The sequence below is a fragment of the Leishmania mexicana genome, chromosome 14 (genome assembly GCF_000234665.1).
Source record: "Leishmania mexicana MHOM/GT/2001/U1103 complete genome, chromosome 14".
In the NCBI taxonomy this organism is placed as follows: Eukaryota; Euglenozoa; class Kinetoplastea; order Trypanosomatida; family Trypanosomatidae; genus Leishmania; species Leishmania mexicana.
The window spans coordinates 302,145-319,296 of NC_018318.1; the positions used below are offsets into that span (position 1 = coordinate 302,145).

General features: G+C 61.5%; 4 protein-coding genes across 4 annotated transcripts; all 4 read right to left on the minus strand.

Moving 5' to 3' along the window:
• Positions 1-1,918: 1,918 nt before the first annotated feature.
• Positions 1,919-3,256, minus strand: LMXM_14_0800 (conserved hypothetical protein; the record flags this gene model as incomplete). The annotated part of the gene is made up of 1 exon (XM_003873403.1): positions 1,919-3,256. The coding sequence occupies one exon, from the start codon at positions 3,254-3,256 to the stop codon at positions 1,919-1,921; it is 1,338 nt and encodes a 445-aa protein (XP_003873452.1).
• A 2,380-nt stretch (positions 3,257-5,636) lies between these two features.
• On the minus strand, positions 5,637-9,395 carry LMXM_14_0810 (putative kinesin; the record flags this gene model as incomplete). The annotated part of the gene is made up of 1 exon (XM_003873404.1): positions 5,637-9,395. The coding sequence occupies one exon, from the start codon at positions 9,393-9,395 to the stop codon at positions 5,637-5,639; it is 3,759 nt and encodes a 1,252-aa protein (XP_003873453.1).
• A 1,319-nt stretch (positions 9,396-10,714) lies between these two features.
• Positions 10,715-12,439, minus strand: LMXM_14_0820 (conserved hypothetical protein; the record flags this gene model as incomplete). Its single annotated transcript, XM_003873405.1, has 1 exon — positions 10,715-12,439. The coding sequence occupies one exon, from the start codon at positions 12,437-12,439 to the stop codon at positions 10,715-10,717; it is 1,725 nt and encodes a 574-aa protein (XP_003873454.1).
• A 1,338-nt stretch (positions 12,440-13,777) lies between these two features.
• LMXM_14_0830 (putative protein kinase) lies at positions 13,778-16,756 on the minus strand (the record flags this gene model as incomplete). The annotated part of the gene is made up of 1 exon (XM_003873406.1): positions 13,778-16,756. The coding sequence occupies one exon, from the start codon at positions 16,754-16,756 to the stop codon at positions 13,778-13,780; it is 2,979 nt and encodes a 992-aa protein (XP_003873455.1).
• Positions 16,757-17,152: the final 396 nt, after the last annotated feature.

Consider the following 17,152-nt stretch of genomic DNA (forward strand, 5'->3'; position numbering starts at 1 on the left):
AGGTTCGCGCCCGTTCGCTATGCAAAACGCCTCTGAGCGCGCAACACACACCTCACCTCACTGTTGTTGTTGTTGTGTGCGCGCGCGCTCGTCGGTGATTGTTTCTTTTTCCTGTTCGGTACGGATGCGTGCGCCTGCCTCTACATATATGTATACGTGGGGCTTTGGGCACCACTGCTGCCAGCCGACCTCACACCACGGCGCGTGGCTCGCGGTGAAGGGAGAGAGGAGAGAGGGGGAGAGGGAGAGGTCCTAAAAGGATGAGGAGGGAAGCTGGCGCGATCGGGTGGCGGACGGTGACCCGCAGAGGGCGCACAGGAATGCGAAGCACGGTGTAGGACGGCAGTGGAGAAGGAGTGGGCGGGGGAGGGGGGGGGGAGAGAGAGGGGAAAAGGCGCAGAACGAGATGCACGTCTCCACCGCGTAGGAGTAGAGCATGAGGGCCACGTATCCGTGCGCTGCACACATCGGGTCACCAGTCCAGCCTCGGCCACCCTCGGTGGTGAAGGAGACAACCGTGAGCACGGTCGAAACACGCAGCCAAGCACACGAAGATCATGGACGGGAACAAGGAGAGGGACAAGCGGGCCACATCAACGAAGCGCTCGCGAGGTGACTCTTCCGTAACCCCCCCCGTGAATCACTCCCTCTCCTGCCATGCGGTTCTCAGTGCTGGAAGGCGGATGCACCACAAACATGTGTGTACATATATATATATATACATTTAGAGAGAGAGACACTGCTTCAGCAGCTGATTTGCCGTCTTGGCTGTGTGTCTGCGTGCTTGTGCGTACCGCTGGCAGACGAGGTTCCACCACTGGTGTGTGCTTGGGGGGAGGGACTGGCTTCCCACTCGTTCTTTCGTTTTTTTTTCTGGTGTTGTTAAAGTACGTCATAGTTCATTAAGCACACGTCGGGGAAAGAAGGCGGTGTGGGGGTGGGGGCTGAGGGAAGAGTAGGGCACATCAACGTCCGCGGCGGGCAGTCAAACGGAGCACACGCAAGGTGCCACACTGGAACCGTACACAGGGTAGATCCACACACGCGGATTTAGGATGGAAAGAACACGGCAAGAAAAAAGGGAAGGGAAGGGAGGGGGGGGGAGGAGAGCGAGATGGACGGTGCTCGGAGGTCAAACGCCGAAAAAAACATCTCGGCAGCATCCGCAGCACGGAAAAGTCTACCAACACCGACGGCGACAGCAGCGTCAGCACAAGCCAGAGAGAGAGGGGTAGAGAGACGGGGGACGGTGCACCGCATATCGGTGACGCGTGCTCTCCTCTCTCTACCCCTCCCGAGGGAGTCGAAACAGAAGACACAAAGAAAAGCACATTCTCCTCCCCCTCCTCCTCCTCCTCCCCCCACCGGGCACCCACACACATCGAACAAGGGCAACAAGACCAATAACATGGAAAGGAAAGACATGCTTGGGCAGATCGGCAGGGGGAGAGTGCCGGCACACACGCGTACAGTCGGCAGATACAGACAAGACAACAACAACAAAAAAGGCGAAGACGGGCACCTGCATGCAAGGACTGGGCGTGTGCGTGTGTATGGGTGGGGGGGAGAGAGTGCACAGGCTCACTACAATCGTAGGGTGCACAGAACTACAACAGCTGCTCAGTGACACCCCTCCCCCCTCCTCCCATCTCTCCCCCAAAATAAAACGACAACGCGGCGCCAAACAGAGACGATGAAATCCAGACATCAAGCCTTCACGTGGGCACAACACTCGTTGCAGACAGATACATACACGTCACAAGCCCACTTCCAGCATGTGCATCGGCCTACATCGCCTTCCCCTGGGCGCGCTCACGACCTTTAGATTCGATTAGACGTCAGACAACGTGGCGGTCCCCGCGTTGATGGAGGCGCTTCGCTTCGTTCTCGAAAAAAATGCACGTCGGCTCCGCACAGGCTATGCCTCGCGCTTGCTCGGCGGCTTGTAGACGCCAGTCGACCCCCCGGCGCTAGGTGGCTTGTATGCACCAGCACTGCTGCCGCTACCAGCAACAGGCGGCTTGTATGTGTCAGCAGAGACACCAGTGGCAGTAAATGGCTTGAATGCACCAGCATTGCTGGTGCCAGCGCTCGGCGGTTTGTAGACACCAGCACCGCCGCTGCTCGGAGGCTTGTATACACCGGCAGATGGCGCTGCGGTGGCCGGCTCCGGGGGCTTGTACGCCTCACCGGTCGAGGCAGGCGGCCGGTACGCCCCGGCAGCCATGCCGCCAGGGGTAGGGGGCTTGTAGGCCCCAGCACCGCTGCTGGGAGCACTCGGCGCCGGCGGCTTGTACACCTCGCCACCAGACGTGCTCGGCGGTCTGTAGGCACCAGTGCTGGGGGGCTTGTACACACTCCTGCTGCCGGAAGGAGGGCAACAAGCGCCAGCCGAGGAGCCACCAGCGCTACCACGCGCGGCCGTCGGTGATGACGACAAAGTCGTCGAAGCCTCCATTGTGCCGCTGCTCTTGCTCGGAGGTACGTACTTGTTGCTGCCCGCCACCACCGTGGCGGAGGTCGGAGATGAGCTGAACGATTCCTGCGGAGTCGCCGCCGGAGCGGACTCGCCGTTCTGCGCCTGAGAGGGCAGTGGCATGGGCTGCTGCTGCTGCTGCGACTGCGAAGGCGTCGATTGTGACTGCTTGCGTGCGTTGCCGAAGGTTTCCTCGAGTGTCGGCAGATTCTCCAGACTCAGCCCCTGCGTGCGCGGCGCGAAGCGGTTGCTCACAGCGGTGGCAGCGCCGCCCTCTCCTCCGCCAATAACGCCGGTGGCATTGCGGTGACCGCGTGCGACAAACTTCGCCACCTTGGTCTCCTTCGGGGAGCTCTCAGGCGACTGCGCCTCATTGTCGTCGCCACCAGCAGCGGCCTTTCTCTCCGCTGCCTCGGCCTCCTCCTTGGCCTTCTGCGCCGCCACCGCCTGCACTTCTTCCTGACGTTTCGAGTCCTGCGACGCCTTCACGGCGTCCCACGTCTTTGCACTGCGCGTGGTGCTGGCGAAGTTGAGGCTCACAGCAACCACTGGCGCTGCGACGGTCTTCTCAGGGGCTGGAAGTGGCGATGCGGTGCCAGCAGCCGCTGAGGCGTCGCTGCCACCGGTGTTCACCACTGTAATGGGCTTCGCAGCCGTGGTGCTCACCCGCGGCACCGTCTCCAGCCCGAAACCGCCAAGAGCTGCGTCATCTGCGGACTTTTTGCCCACCTTCTTCGAGCTCTTCTTGTTGTTCTTGTTGAGGAAAGTATCAAGGTCCATGAGTGCGGGCCAGGCAGCAACAGACCAAGAGAGACTTGCCCGGCTGTGTGCCTCTTGTGACTCCTCTTTAGGGCTTGCCCGTTCCAGGGGGTGAGGGGAGGGCAGTAGAATGGTTACGTGGGCGAAGATAGATCACCCGCTGTGTATACGCGTGTGTGCTGCTCAGGAGGTTGTCGGGGACGGAGGAGGAGCAGCCGCACCACAAGATTGATGTGTGCGTGAGAGAGGTTTTATGTTTGCGTTCCTTACGGGCTGGAGGCTTCAAGGGGTAGTCTGATGAAGATGGACAGTGGAGAGGTACCACCAGAGAGGCGCTCAGCGGTGCTGATGGAAAGCAAAGGAATAAGTAAGAGGTGAGAGAGGGGAGGGGGTGCGGTCGTGGCGTTCACTGCAAGACACACAGGATACAGAAAACTCTTCACAGGAGCGGTCAGCGACGCGGACACACAGACGCACAGGCGCAATGAAGGTATAAGAAAGGCGGCGGAGGAGGAGGGGTGAGTGGCTGCGATGGGCAGATGATCCACAGGACCGCACTCTCAGTGAAAGAATGGGCGAGGGAGAACAGCCAGAGGGATGACGTTGAGGAGAGGAGGCGCGGTGCAGAACGACGCAACGCATGGAAATGTGAGCACCAGCTACAACGACACCACTCAGAGAAAGCCGAGCATGAGAAGCACACTACTGGCCCTGCAGATTAGCTATCACGGCCCCCGTGACATGTGCTTACACGGGAAGGGAAGGGAGAGGACAGGGAGTCCGCGTGTTGCAGAATGGAAAGAGTCGAAAACACGCTCCCCCCCACACACACCTGCGCTTCGTGAGGCACGTTACCCGCTTCAGAGATGTCCTCCCCGCTCTTTTTTTTTAGGCCCTCTTGCGCTGAAGACATGAGCCAGTGCTACAGGCGCAAGGGGCAGAGGAGAACAGGTGTGGTGGAGGAGAGTGGTGGGGCGATGATGATGTGTTGGCCATGACGTTTGCTGCTTGGCTATTGTGTCGCCGCCACTCATTGAGCGGAGCGCGACAGCAGACATGGATCGTTCCTGTGGGCATGTCCGTCGCTTCCATGAATAGGAGGAGCGTAAACAGCGCGACGCCATCGCCCACACTCAAAGAGCGAGCGATGCGCCATACGCAGCGCTCGGTGAAGGAGCGTGCACAAGCGCCGACAAGCTATCCAAAGCTCAAAAAAGAAGAGAGGTCCCCGCAGGGCAGCGACTTCTCGACATGAGAGAACGCCCGCGCGCACACATCGAAACACCTCCACACACACAAAGGTTCAAGACGGAAGCCGAAGAAGAAAAGAGAAGGGGTGAGAACGGGAGCACACCGCGGAGACATCTATAAAGGGCAGCACGCCACCAACATACATCCGTACATGTATATACGTATATATATATATAATATTAGAAGGGGAGGGGGAGGGGAGGGGGGCAGAAGCAAGGAGTGGTGGCACGGCACTCAAAGGAAGCAGAGAGATGAGAGGTGAAGGAAAAATGTGTGTGTGTAGGGGAGGGGGCGGTGCAAGGAGAGTGCGTGCTTTTCAGCACTGCACTTTGTCGCCACGCTGATGGGGACGCCACCGCCGCACGCTGCTGACTCTCTGTGCCATGGCACAAGCGCCAACACCAAGCAACACGTGTACCACGCAGCCATCTGCTGGTGCAGGCTTACGGGAGAGAGAAGAGTAGAGGGTGAAGACGATTGGTTAAGGGGGTCGGTGGTGGTTGGTGGTTTGGAGAGCGGCGAGTGCGGTGTTTGAGGCATTCCGCACCACCTCCGCTGACATATGGCGAGAAAAAGGAAGTTGAGTCGCTCCGGGTCGAAGACAGCACTACCTACATCATGGTACGCAGCCCAGCAGTGGGGAGGGAGGGGGGAGAGGGGAGGGGCGCTCAAGAGAGACGGGAAACCCTCTTGCCCCTCTCCCCTGCCACACAGTACAATAAAACGGAAGAAATTGCGAGCAGTCACGGAGCGAGAAAGAGCCGAGAGGGCCGCCGCCGCCGCCGCCCACCCCATGCCCCCATGCCCCCATCCACTTTTGAAGAACAGGCACCCACCCACCCACCCACACACACACATACATACACACACACCAATCACAGACGAACATCACTGCGGACGCAGGCTTGACACAGATGACTTAACGCACAGGAATAGCACGGCCACCAAACAACAAGAGATCCGTGCCCATGTGTATGCACATGGAAAACGAGAAAACGTAAGTGAGGGGAGAAAAACAGAAGCCACCAAGGGTGGCCAAGGCTGAGGTAGCCGCCGGTATCACGATACATGTCAGCGTCAGAAGCCTTGGCTCTTCCGAGGGGCGGTTAGAGAAGAGAGGGCACAGCGTCGGGCGGGCGCGCGCGCGAACTCACCAGTACGACTGCGGGCTCAGTGCACCCACTGTAGAGTAGTGGTGATCACACGACGGGGATGACCCGCTCGCGTGTATTTGGGCCCTCCCGTGCTGCTTTAGCTTCCGGCCAACCGATGAGGAGAGTGCATGCTCCGGCGAAGGTGCCACCGCCGCCGCCGCGGATGCCACGGCGCTCTCCACGGCAGCAGCGACGGTCGAGTAGGGGAGATGGTGCCCTAAATACACACGTGAGCTGTCGGCTGGCATCGTGTCGGTGAGACCCTCGAAAACACTGCAGCCGCTCTCTATGCCGGCATCGTCATCGCTGCTGAAGGTTCGGGGGTGCGATGCCGTGGGCGCCACATCGCCGTCACTTTCTCTTTCAAACGTGTGCTTCAGATCATCATTATCATCGGAGATCTGCACATACCGGCACTCATCATCGCTCTCTTCCCCGGCGGGGAGCAGAGCGGCTGGCTGCTGGTGCATAGTTTTGCGGACATCCACCTTTGCCGCTTCCCTGACATTACCGCCACCGCCGTTGCTCGCCTGCTGCTGTTGTGGTGGTAACTGCGGCGACGGTGATAACCGGCAATCCTCATCCACCGCCCCACTGCTACGGCTCTGCGGTGTGTCTGCGTGCTGCTGCTGCTGCAGCACCAGCGCGACATTTTGCAGCTGCAGCACGTCCAAGCAGCGAGGTTTGCGCTGCTGACTAGGACGCTGCCTACCCGTGCTGCTAACGGCGGCGCACACAACCTGGTCGTTCTCGCCACCCTCTGTGAGGGACAGGGCGCGTGATGACGTTGCAACGCTGCTGCTGCCGTCTAGGGCCGCTCCTTCCGCAGTCAGGTAGGTGACGGTCTGGTAGAAGGACGGAGCCTCATCCAAGTCACTATCCTTCGCAACAGCGCCGCTGCCACCGTTATGCAGCGCACTGAGCCCCGAGCATCCAGCGGGGGTATAGGGCATCTCCGGTGCCTCCTCCTTCGTGATGCCTGCCGTGAGCTTCGATAGGTCACCTTTATTCTGTTTCGACGGCGGTGTCACTGCCAACAGCGGCCTCCGGATGGGGGCTCTGTTTGAACAGCGGCGGCGCTGCGGGTGCTGGGATGGTGGATGCGGAAACCGCTGCGACCACTCCCTCGACAGGGAGCGACGCGACAGCGGCTGCGGCATCCCCTCTGGTGGGGGCCGACTATTCTCGCGGCGCGCCTTACACGGCGCACTGGCGGAGCTGCCCCCGCGGAGATGAGGCAGCACGGCACCGGGGAGACACTTGTTCTCGCGGAGGTCCATGAGAGAGAGCGGGGTGCCACGCGCCACGGATGGCTTACGCTTGCTCGCCCCAGGCGAGTAGAGAATTCCTGCCGCGGCGTAAGCAGCGGCGGTGTCCCTTCTGATCCCGCCGTCGCCGCGGGTTAGCCCCATGTGCCTCTTCGCCGAGTGCTTCTTCTTGGTCTTGGAGGGGCTCCGCGCGGAGCTGGTCGCTTCGCCATCATGGCAACGATCATCGGCAGAAAAGCGCAGCGTAGGCGCGGCTCTCGCACCGTTCGCGTCGGTGCCTTGGTTCAGCTGGGGAAGGCGGAGAGAGAGATCCGGTGGTGTCACACGACACGGCTTTGACGCACGCCCTGTCGACCTCGCTTTCGTGTCGCCGAATGCGTCTGCCGCGGTGCTGCCGGTCGTCATAGCCACAAGGGCGGAGCGCAGCGACTCTGATTCTTCCTGCTGCCGCTGCGCCTCTGCACGCCAGTACGCCTCCCCAGCCTGGTGGCTCGCCACTGCCTTCCGCAGCTTCTCTTGCTGCGCTTCGCTGCTCTGCAGCTGCAACTCATACTTCTTCTCCCTCCCTCGCATCTCGCGTAGAAGCTGCTCGCTCAGCAGGATACCCTCCGTCAGCTCCGCGACGTGGGCCGGGTTCGGGGCCTTCCGAAGCTCCTCCTGCATCGCCTTGATCTGCTCGCGCATCTCGCGAATAATGAGGGCTGTCGGTGCCTCGTTCAGCCGCGCGTGGTTGACGACACTGCGTGCAAGCGTGGCGTAACGCAGCGTCGACTCCGTTTCGCTGATGTTCGACGCGCTGGGCGAGACGTTTGCGCACATGACGGTGAGGCTGTTGCCGCCGAGGTTGTCGGAGAGGACGTACGTCAGCAGGCTCTCCCGGTACGGGATTACAGCACTTTTCTTGGCTTTGCCGCCGCCAGTGAGCGCCTGCGGGTTGCAGCTGCCGCAGTTGTTTACCAGTCCGTCCAGCACCCGTCGCAGGGTGGAGAGAGAAGCGTTGATGCTGTTTGCCTCTGCAAGGTGTTTGCCGGTGGTCTTGGACTGCGCGTTGCGCTCGCTGCCGGCCAGATCGACGAGATTGATCTTGCTGCATGCTTCCAGCGCCACTTCGCGCCCCCGCACGCGGCCTCCCGTGTCCTCGCGCCGCGTCACTTGAAGCTGAAAAATTGCATGCGAGCGGCTTGACTTCGCGTTCATCGCCGTGCTGTACTGCGTGCGCAGCGCGTTGCCGTGCTGAAGAAACGCCTCGCACTCGGCCCACGTGCTCACTGGTACAGTCGTCAGCCCTTCCACGTAGACGCCCTGTGATGGGTGATGGCGCACCTTGAGCGTGCGGAACTCGCCGCTCTCCATATCCTTTTTATCGAAGCGGCTGCGGTAGCGCAGGATGGCGTTCTTTGGCCTCTGCGTGAGCAGATCGCGCACCTGCTCGTTGTAGATCTCCATGTACGAAAGCTGTAGGACCACTGCCGCAGTCCGCGTGGACGGCGAGGCCGCGCAGCCACCATGGACCTTGGCGTTGAGCATGGCGACTTGCGAGAGAAGTAGCTGACAGAGTCGCGGGATTAGCCCTGGATGCTGCGCGGTACCCATCATGGTGTACGTTTTACCGCTTCCTGTCTGGCCGTAGGCAAACATGCAGGTGTTATACCCTTGCAGCGCCGCGTCTACCAAGGGGATGGCGAGCTGCTCGTAGATGGCAACCTGCTCTGCCTCTGCCTGCCGCTCTTGCTCCGGTGTGTGTGCCGAAAGCTGTGGCCACGACGCGCAAGTAGGAGACGCGCCTTCCGTCGTGTTGTCGATGATGTATGGTTCACCACCGGCTGCTCGCGGTACTGAGGTGGAGGACAAAGCGAGGCCCCCTGTCAGTCTTGAGTCCAGCTCCACCCTCGGCGTGAAGCTGCTGTAGACGTAATCGTACGTGAAGGCGTTGCGCACCGGTGCCGTCGCCTTGGTATCCAACGACGATCTCTGCGGATCGAGCAGGACTATGGTTCGTCCGTTGCTCTCAACCTCCACGACGGGTAGCGGCACACCGTCGACGTTGGGCGACGCCGGAGACACGTCTGGAGGCACACCTCTAAGCTCCTGCGAGGGCGTGGTCCCAGCGTGCGTTGTGCTAACCAACAATGTGGCATTAAGAGACCTGTGCTCTGGCCCGAACGGCTGCCTCGAGGCTGAGCGCGTGCTACCTTTCCGCCCTGCCGCGGCGTCCCCCCGCTCCTCCGCGGCCGCACGCCCCTCCTGCCGCCACTGGTGCATCTCTAACTCTGTGAAGGGGCGAATGCGAGCGGCGACAACGATGCGAAAGCCTGTCGCCATATCTCGCCTGACAGGTCCAACGCTCTTGCTTGCTGCTGCGACAGGGCGGGCATTGGGCAACAACGGCAGGTCGTCCTGGCGAAGGGACTGGCTTACACTAATGCTGCTGATGCCGTTCCCATCATTGCCGTACAGCGGGCTGCTTGTGCCGCCTACGTCGTTCATCGCGACTTAACCGCAGTCCTGCAGAGCACGGGTTGAGGGGAGGGAGGGCAGGAGTGATCTTCAGCCAGACGGTGCTACGATTGGCGTGATGTGCCTGTGCGTGTGTGTGTGTGTGGGGAGGGGAGGGAGGGGGAGGAGGAGGACAATGACCCAAGCGACTTTCTGCTCCCCCTCCTTTACTCCGCCCAGTGCAAAAAACCTTCTGTCTCACTCTAACGGGTGTATGTGTGCGAGCACGGATGACTACTTGTGTGGGTTAGCTGCGGTGTGTGTGTCTGTGTGTGCGTGCATGCAAACCCGTGAGCCTCCACGACTTGCTTCTCCTTGCAGTTGTGTAGCATGTGGGGTTCGCCCCGGTTTCACAGCGGCACAAGGATACGCGAGCATACATGATGGCAACAAGAAAGGACGAGAGGGAGAGTCAGGGCAAAGGGTGTATGGGAACCGTGCTCGACGATGACCTCCTCATGTCCCAGCGATAAGGATGTATGTACACCCGCGTACAGGCCGACACGGGTGCCGAGCTGCGCGCGAGGTGATACCTCTCATGCCACTCCACCCCTCTCTACTATCGCCAGTTCACATGATCGTACCGGAATTGCTGAAGGTGGCTGTGAGGAGGGGGAGGGGGTGGGGGCCGAGGCGAGCGTCATTGAATGAACGCTGAGTCGAGCCTGCGATTTCGCACTACGCCAACACTGCGCCGGAGGAGCACGTGCGTCGTGACAGTGAGGGGTCTCTCGTACTGTTTCACAACCACTTCCGGGTGTCCTCCGGCTCACTTATCCACCCATGCGTGCGTGTTCGCGTTCTAGTGAGGGAAAGACGTGCGCGTGCTTCCGTGAGTAAGATCGAGTGCGGACTGGACCGTACCACAGAGGTGGTTTCCAAGAAAAGCACTAGAAAAGGCAACGGCAACGTTCCTGCAATCCAGTCCTTGCGCGACTCCCACTTACCGTAGCGGTGATGGTAGATTTACATGACGCGCCAAATGCGCGCGCGTGTGGGTGTGAGGGGTGGTGGTGGTGGTGGCGGCGAAGTGATTTGAGTGGGCGAGGCGCGCACGAGGGGGATGGAATGGGAGCGCGCTGCACCGTTGACGTGAAGGGGGATTATGCGATCTCCCTGTTCCGTGCATTCCTTTGTTTCGCGCCCTCTCAGCCCTGTCACCATCTCCAAAAAAAAGCCACGCAGACAGAGATGTATGGGGTGGGGAAAGACGGTGCAGCTTCCCGTTGCAAGAGCAGCAGCCTCCCTCACGTTCCTGGTTGGCGCGCATCTCTCACCGCACTTCTTGTCTCCCTCCAGCCCTATTCGTTTTACATGGATGAGACAGTCGCCGTCAGTGCCGGCTGGTCCGCTGGCGCTGCGGCGCTGTCGTCTTGCTCGACGGTGCTCTCGTCTGGCAGTGGTGGTGGCTGCTGTTCCTGTTCCGGCTCCGGCTGTTGCCGGCGCTGCATTACTAGGCTACGTGCACTTCCCGCTGCAGGCTGCGAAGATGCTGTCGCTGCTGCTGAGGCTGTGATTCTCGACGTGGTGGATTTACGACTCCCGCGCTTCTCATTCACGTATTTAATGGCCGATGCGCGCTGCGCCTGCAGCCGACGCGACTGCTGTCGCACCACCGCGGCCTGTCCTTCGGCGATCTGCACCTTGCGCTCCAAGTTCTTCACCGCCTTCTGGAGCTCCACCTCCTCTGCCTTCTGCGCCATGTACTCCTCAATCTTGGGCACCTTGACGGCCTCCTGCTGCGCCTTGAGTGTTATGTGCTTCGACTCCGCCTGCATGGCCTCCGCCGTCGCCGTCGCGATCTCTTTCCCGCAGCGCGACAGGTATTCCGAGCGGCTCTTCGCCTCGCGCTTCAGCCGGGTCTGCTCGCTCGCCAGCTCGTTGAGCTGGCCCATGAGGTGGTTCAGCTGCTGCACCGTACGCGTCGACGTGCCCTTTAGCTCCGCCAGTTCTCTGCTCTTGGCCTCCATGCGTCCGCTAAACTGCTTGTGCTCGATGCGCAGCTGCTCCATGTCAACGGCTTGGAACGCCTCACCGGCGGCGCGGCGCTGCCGCACCAGCTGCTGTGCTCGTGCGATATCCTGCTCTGCCGCCTGGCATTGGACCTCCAACTTGTCGAGGTAGCTCACCTGAGTGCTGTGCCGGCGCTCTAGGTAGCGCAGCAGCTCGTCTGCGGTTGTCGCGACAGCCGCCGATGAGACCGTCAGCTTCTTCGAGTCCCGAAAAGGGTTGCGTCGGTGCACGGAAGCTTCCGCCTTGTCGTCCTCTGCGCCTCCATTCCGCAGTACCTCCCGCTCAAACTGCAGCATTTCAAGGCGGAGCTCCTGCCGACGTCGAATGGCCTCCTCGACGGTGGCGACGAGCATCTCGTGCACGCCCTCCGCCTCCTTAGCGGCCTTCTCTTCCTGGGCACGCAGCCGGGCCGTCTCCTGCCGCAGCAGGACGGCCTTGTCGTCTACCCGCATGAAGGCGTCTACGTCAGCGACCGAGCGGCGACGGAAGCTGCGGCCGCGCCGGCCGGTTCCGCTCGCGCTGCCGAGCGTATCGCCCATGCCACCGCCAGATGTGCGCTGGGTGCCCATGGAAAGCTCACAGTCGCCGCCGAGAAGAAAAACGGTGGTATCTACGGGTGAGAGCGCAGCTGAGCCGCTAGTGTCGGCCGCATCGAGTTGAATGCCCGCGAACTCCGAGACGGAGATACTTGCGGTGGCACCACCACCTAGACGCCGCTGCTGCAGTGTCTGCACGTGGGCGCCAAGTACGTGCGTTTCCTCTTGCAGCGCTGACACCTCATTCGCGAGCTCCGTGACAGCCGCGCCGATGTCCTCCAGGGCGAACTCCGCGGCGTCGTCAGCGAAGACATCGGCGGAGGGGTACGCACGGGTGTAAAACGACACAATGAGAGAGTTAAAATCCTCGCCAGCGGCGCCGACGGCAGTGCCGGAGCTTGCGCTGCTCGCACTCCGTTGCCGATTGCCCACGCTGCCGCTGGCACAACGTGTGCTGTGGGACGAGTAGCTTTCCTCGCTATCCATTGGCTACTAGGGCTAATATTTTGGCTGTCAGTGACCACACGCGCTTGATGGACGAGTCAAGTGGGGCAAGCCGTGTAGATGGTATATATATATATATTCGTGTGACAGCAGTGGTAGCGGTGATTCGTGTATGCGTACGTGTGCGGTCAGGCGAAAAGAAAGTGAAGGGAAGAGAACAGACAGCGAGAGAGGCGGATGGCGATGGAGGGTGAGGGGGAGATGCTCAAATGCGCATCTTGTACACGCTGCACAGGGGGTGGGGTGGGGTGGGGTCAACCCACCTCTGTGTAGCGTACCTGTGTGAGCTCACGATGAGGGGAGGGAGGGGGTGGTGGAAACCAAGTCATCCCTCACAACACAAAGAGAGGCGAAGCGGCAACAGCACTGAGCCACGCGCCCGGCGAAGTGGCACGCGCATGCCCCCCCCTCCCCCGAGAGGAGGAAGGGGGCAGGTGAGGGTGGATCTGCCGACGGCACACGCAGAGAGGAGGAAAAGCGCTGAACAAAAACGTTCCAAAGGTGAGAGGGAAAGTGTGTGTGTGTGTGTGTGTGTGTGCGTGGGGGTTCACGGCTCGTTGTCCTCCAACGCTTGGGATCTGACGTCTGCTCCTGCTCCGCGTTCTCACTCCCGCGCGCAGCACAACCGCACCAGAGAGAGACACACACACACAGGGAGGTGTGTGTGTGTGTGCCAAACATCTCTCAAAGGCATGCATGGGCAGACGCACGCGGAGTCAGTGCCGAGGTCGAAGAGAGGCACGAGCTGAGAGACGGAATAAGTCGTGGTGGGGGTAGGAAGGCACACAAAACGGCGTCGCTCGCCGGAGCAAGACAAGAACTATCACCGCCGCATGAAAAAAAAATGATGGGAAGCACAAAGACACGCACACACACAAGAAAGATTGACAGTTGTCGTAGTAGTCGTACATGAGCCGCTGCACCGACGTCAGGGTACACGTGAACACGTACAAGCCGCCCGCCCGCCCGCAGGGCCAGCCGGCAGGCTACGCAGAGAGAGGGAGGTGTGCATGTGTGTGTGTTTGATACGAGGCGAACACCACCGACTGGATAAGCGTTGCATGAGTCCCTCCTCTTTGCAGCGGTGCTTGCACACGCACGTGCAACTCCAGCTTCAGAAGATGAGCAAGAAAAAAAACGCGACAGAGGCAGCGAGAGAGTGTGTATGGGCGAGAGAAACGATCAACAGTGCATAGGGCATCACATGCGCAACGTAAACAGACCATCAGGGAGGGGGGAGAGATGACCGGCAATCGGCGGAGAGAGTGCCAGTCTCCGGAGCACAAAGACTGCGCGCACGCGTGTGGGCTCGGTCCCGCTCTATGGCTGAGACCCTGGCAATAGCGGAGGCGGTGCACTTCCCGCCTCCGTGTTGCCACCGCCGGTGCCCGGGGCTGCCGACGGTGGCGCAACAGAGCGGGATTTGAGGGCCCGGATCGGCTCTAGGAAAGGGTGCTGGATCGCCTGCTGGCAACTCACACGCTTCCGCGGATCGTACTGAAGCAGCTTGTGAATGAAATCGCAAAAGACTTCGTAGGCGCCCTCGTCGTGGCCCGGCTGGCCAGCGCGACAGCCGCGCGGGCCGCCCTTGTGGACGCCAAGAATTTCTTCAAGAGAGAGCGGCGGGCTGTTGCTGCCACTGCCGGCCACAGCAGCGGCTGCCGCGCCCTCGCCCTCCACTCGGGGGGCTCGCAGGAAGAAAGGAGAGCCCATGGCGTGACCTGGTGCGCTGGACATCGGAGTGAGTCCCGGTGGGGCATCCTCTGCAGGGCCAGCGCCGGCGGTGGCGACACCGTGCAGCGACTCGCCGCCGCCGCCGCCGCTGTTGGTGGAGGGCTCTGAAGGGCACGTATAATAAAGCTGCGTCCGCTTGGGGCTTGCTGCAATCATGTAGTCTGGCAACGGCCCGAGGATGGACGTGAAGTACGCTACCATGTCTCCCTCGTTTTTGCCGGGGAAGAGGGGCACCCCCGTATGCATCTCCACCAGAAAGCAGCCAAGGGACCAGCGGTCAATGGCCGTCGTGTAGCCAAGCTCCAGGATGACCTCCGGGCTGCGGTAGTAGCGCGACTGGATGTACTTGGGCATGATGATATCCCTTCCTTTGTCGTCACCAGTGGCGGTGCCAACCGCCGCCGCCGCCGCCGGCGCCACGTCGCTGGCCTTCTCCACTGTGCCGGCCTCCTCCGCGGTTGGTGCTGCGACACCGCTTGCCAGCGCCGCATCTACAGATGCGGTGGCCGACCCTGCAGTTGCCTGGGGTCGTTGCTGCGGCCCTTTGGACTGCGACTGCGGCGCGCTACCGTCATCATCATCGGCGGCCGGGGTGGGCTTGACCCCGCCACTGGCGCCTTCCGCAACCGAATCCCACGACGGCCCTGGCGAGCTGCTCGGCGACGTCGAGGGCAGCACCACCTGCGCCGGTGGCGGGTTCCATTTTGGCTGCTGCTGGTAACACGCGGAGCCAAAGTCGATTACACGCACCTCGCTGCGGCTCGGGTCGCGCAGTAGCACGTTCTCCGGCTTCAGGTCGCAGTGAATGATGGGTGGCTGATGCTGCTCCAGCACTAGCAGCACCTTGATCATCTGGTAGGCGAACTTGCGGGTAAGGTCGAGGCTGACGCCGTTGTACTTTGTCAATGTGATGAGGCGGTAGAGACTGAAGCTGAGCGGCTCAAAGACCAGCACCATATGACCCTTCCACAAGAAGACCTTGCGCAGCTGCACGACGAGGTTCTGCAGCGCCGGGTCGTTGTTCAGGTGCGCCACCACCTGCGCCTCAAACCAGCCCTGACTCTCAAAGTAGGCACCGCTGCGGATCACCTTGACGGCGACCGCCTCGTTGTACTTTTGGTCGACGCAGTGCAGCACGGTACCGAAGCTGCCCTTGCCGATCACCTCCCTCACCACATACCGCTCAGCGATCTCTTCACCTGGGTACGGCAAGTAGTGTCCCGCGGCGTCCTCGTACTTGCGCGCCGCGTACTTGGCCGGCGCCGTCAGCAGCAGCTGGCGCTCCTGGTAGAAGAGGGTATTGATGGCTTCGTAGACGGACATGATGTTCTGCGAGAGGGCCACTGTCGGCCGCTCCTCGCCGTTGGGGCGCATGAGTCGCACACTTGTGGCAGAGGCAAGTGAAAAACCGCCGCTCGTTGTGCCTTGCACCTTCTGCGAAGGGGATGCCGCTCCTGCTGTCGCTGAGGTCGCTGCGCCGGATGCCGACGGAGGCGGTGGCATACTTGAAGCACTGGCGCCTGCTGCGGCGCCACCTCCGCCACTTCCCGCCATTATTGCTGGAGCAGCGGCTGCGCTAGAGCGTGGCGAGGACGCGCCACCGTTTCCACCTCTGCGGGATGGCTGACCGGCATGGCTGGGGACGAGCGGGACGCCGCTGCTCGCCACCGGGGCGGAGCCGGCCGATGGTGCTGAAGGCGGCGGCGGCGGTGGTTGGGGCCATGACGGGGACGTTGACGCGCTGCAGCTGTCCGGCAGGGTCGACGGCGGACTTGTGACTAGAGCAGCTGCGGTCTCGGGCACCGAAGAGGCTGCCGGATGCTCCAATGGGAGAGCTGCCGAGGCATCGGCACGTGGTCGCTGCTGTAGGTGCTGCGCTTGTGACGTGTGGCGCCGGGGCCCTGGGGAACCGGCACGGCGACTGCCACCACCGCCACCGCCACCGCTTCGTCCACTACCGCTACTTCGCCGCCGATCACTAGACCCACCGACCCCACTTGCACCGCGCCAGTAGGCGTAGCTGCTGCCCACTGGTGTAACCCCGCTTGCCACGGCTACAGCTGTAGGGGGGTCAGTGGGCAGACAGGCCCCCACGGTAGGCGGTGGCGAAGCGTACTGTGCGGCTCCCAGCGAGGAAGAGGCGGTGGTGGAAGGGCCGCTTACGCCAGCGCTCCGCGCCAAGGACGACGACGACGGGAGCTGAAGTTTCTGTTGTCGTGACTGCTGGGCGTGGTGGTGATGGTGTCGTCCAGGCGAATGCGCCGAGCCGGGCTGGTCGTAGGCGGCACCACCACTCGTACTGCCTGGATGCCGGAATCCGGCGCCGCTGGCCGACGTGTCCAGGTGCCTAGGTGCAGTGCTGATACCCGGTGAGGACGACACCAGTGAAGCAGACCCTGGGGCGGCGGCCGTTCTACTGTCCGATCGGAGTGGAGGCGGTGAAAGAGAGGATGTCGACAAGGCCGATTGCTGCGCGTGCCGCTGCTGAGCTGAGGGCTGTCGGCCACCCGCCCCGCCGCCACCGCTGGAGCTACTGGCCGCACCCGGGAGCTGCTGATACGACATCCTCAGCAGAAAGAGAAAAAAAACGCCTGCCGAGAGACTACTAGTGGGTGAGAGACACGGATGCGCTGCCTTCGCGTCTTCGCCGCCCAATGACCTCAAGAACGGTCAGTGTTAACGCACTCACGACGTGAGATGTGCAAGACACGCACGCACGCACAGAAAAGGAGAAGAGGCAAACCAAGCGTGATGGCACGCCTGTACTGCGTGCGTACGTAAGCTGTCGTAGCAGGTTGTCTATGTGTATGCGTACGCGTGTGCTCTGCCCTCCACCGCCAACCCCCCTCCGTACACACACAAGCAGCGCTGCGTCTATCTTTGGTATGTAAGGAATGACTCTAAGGAGGTAGGGGAGGAGAGGAGAGAGAGAGGGGGGACTAATAGTAATAATAATAATGC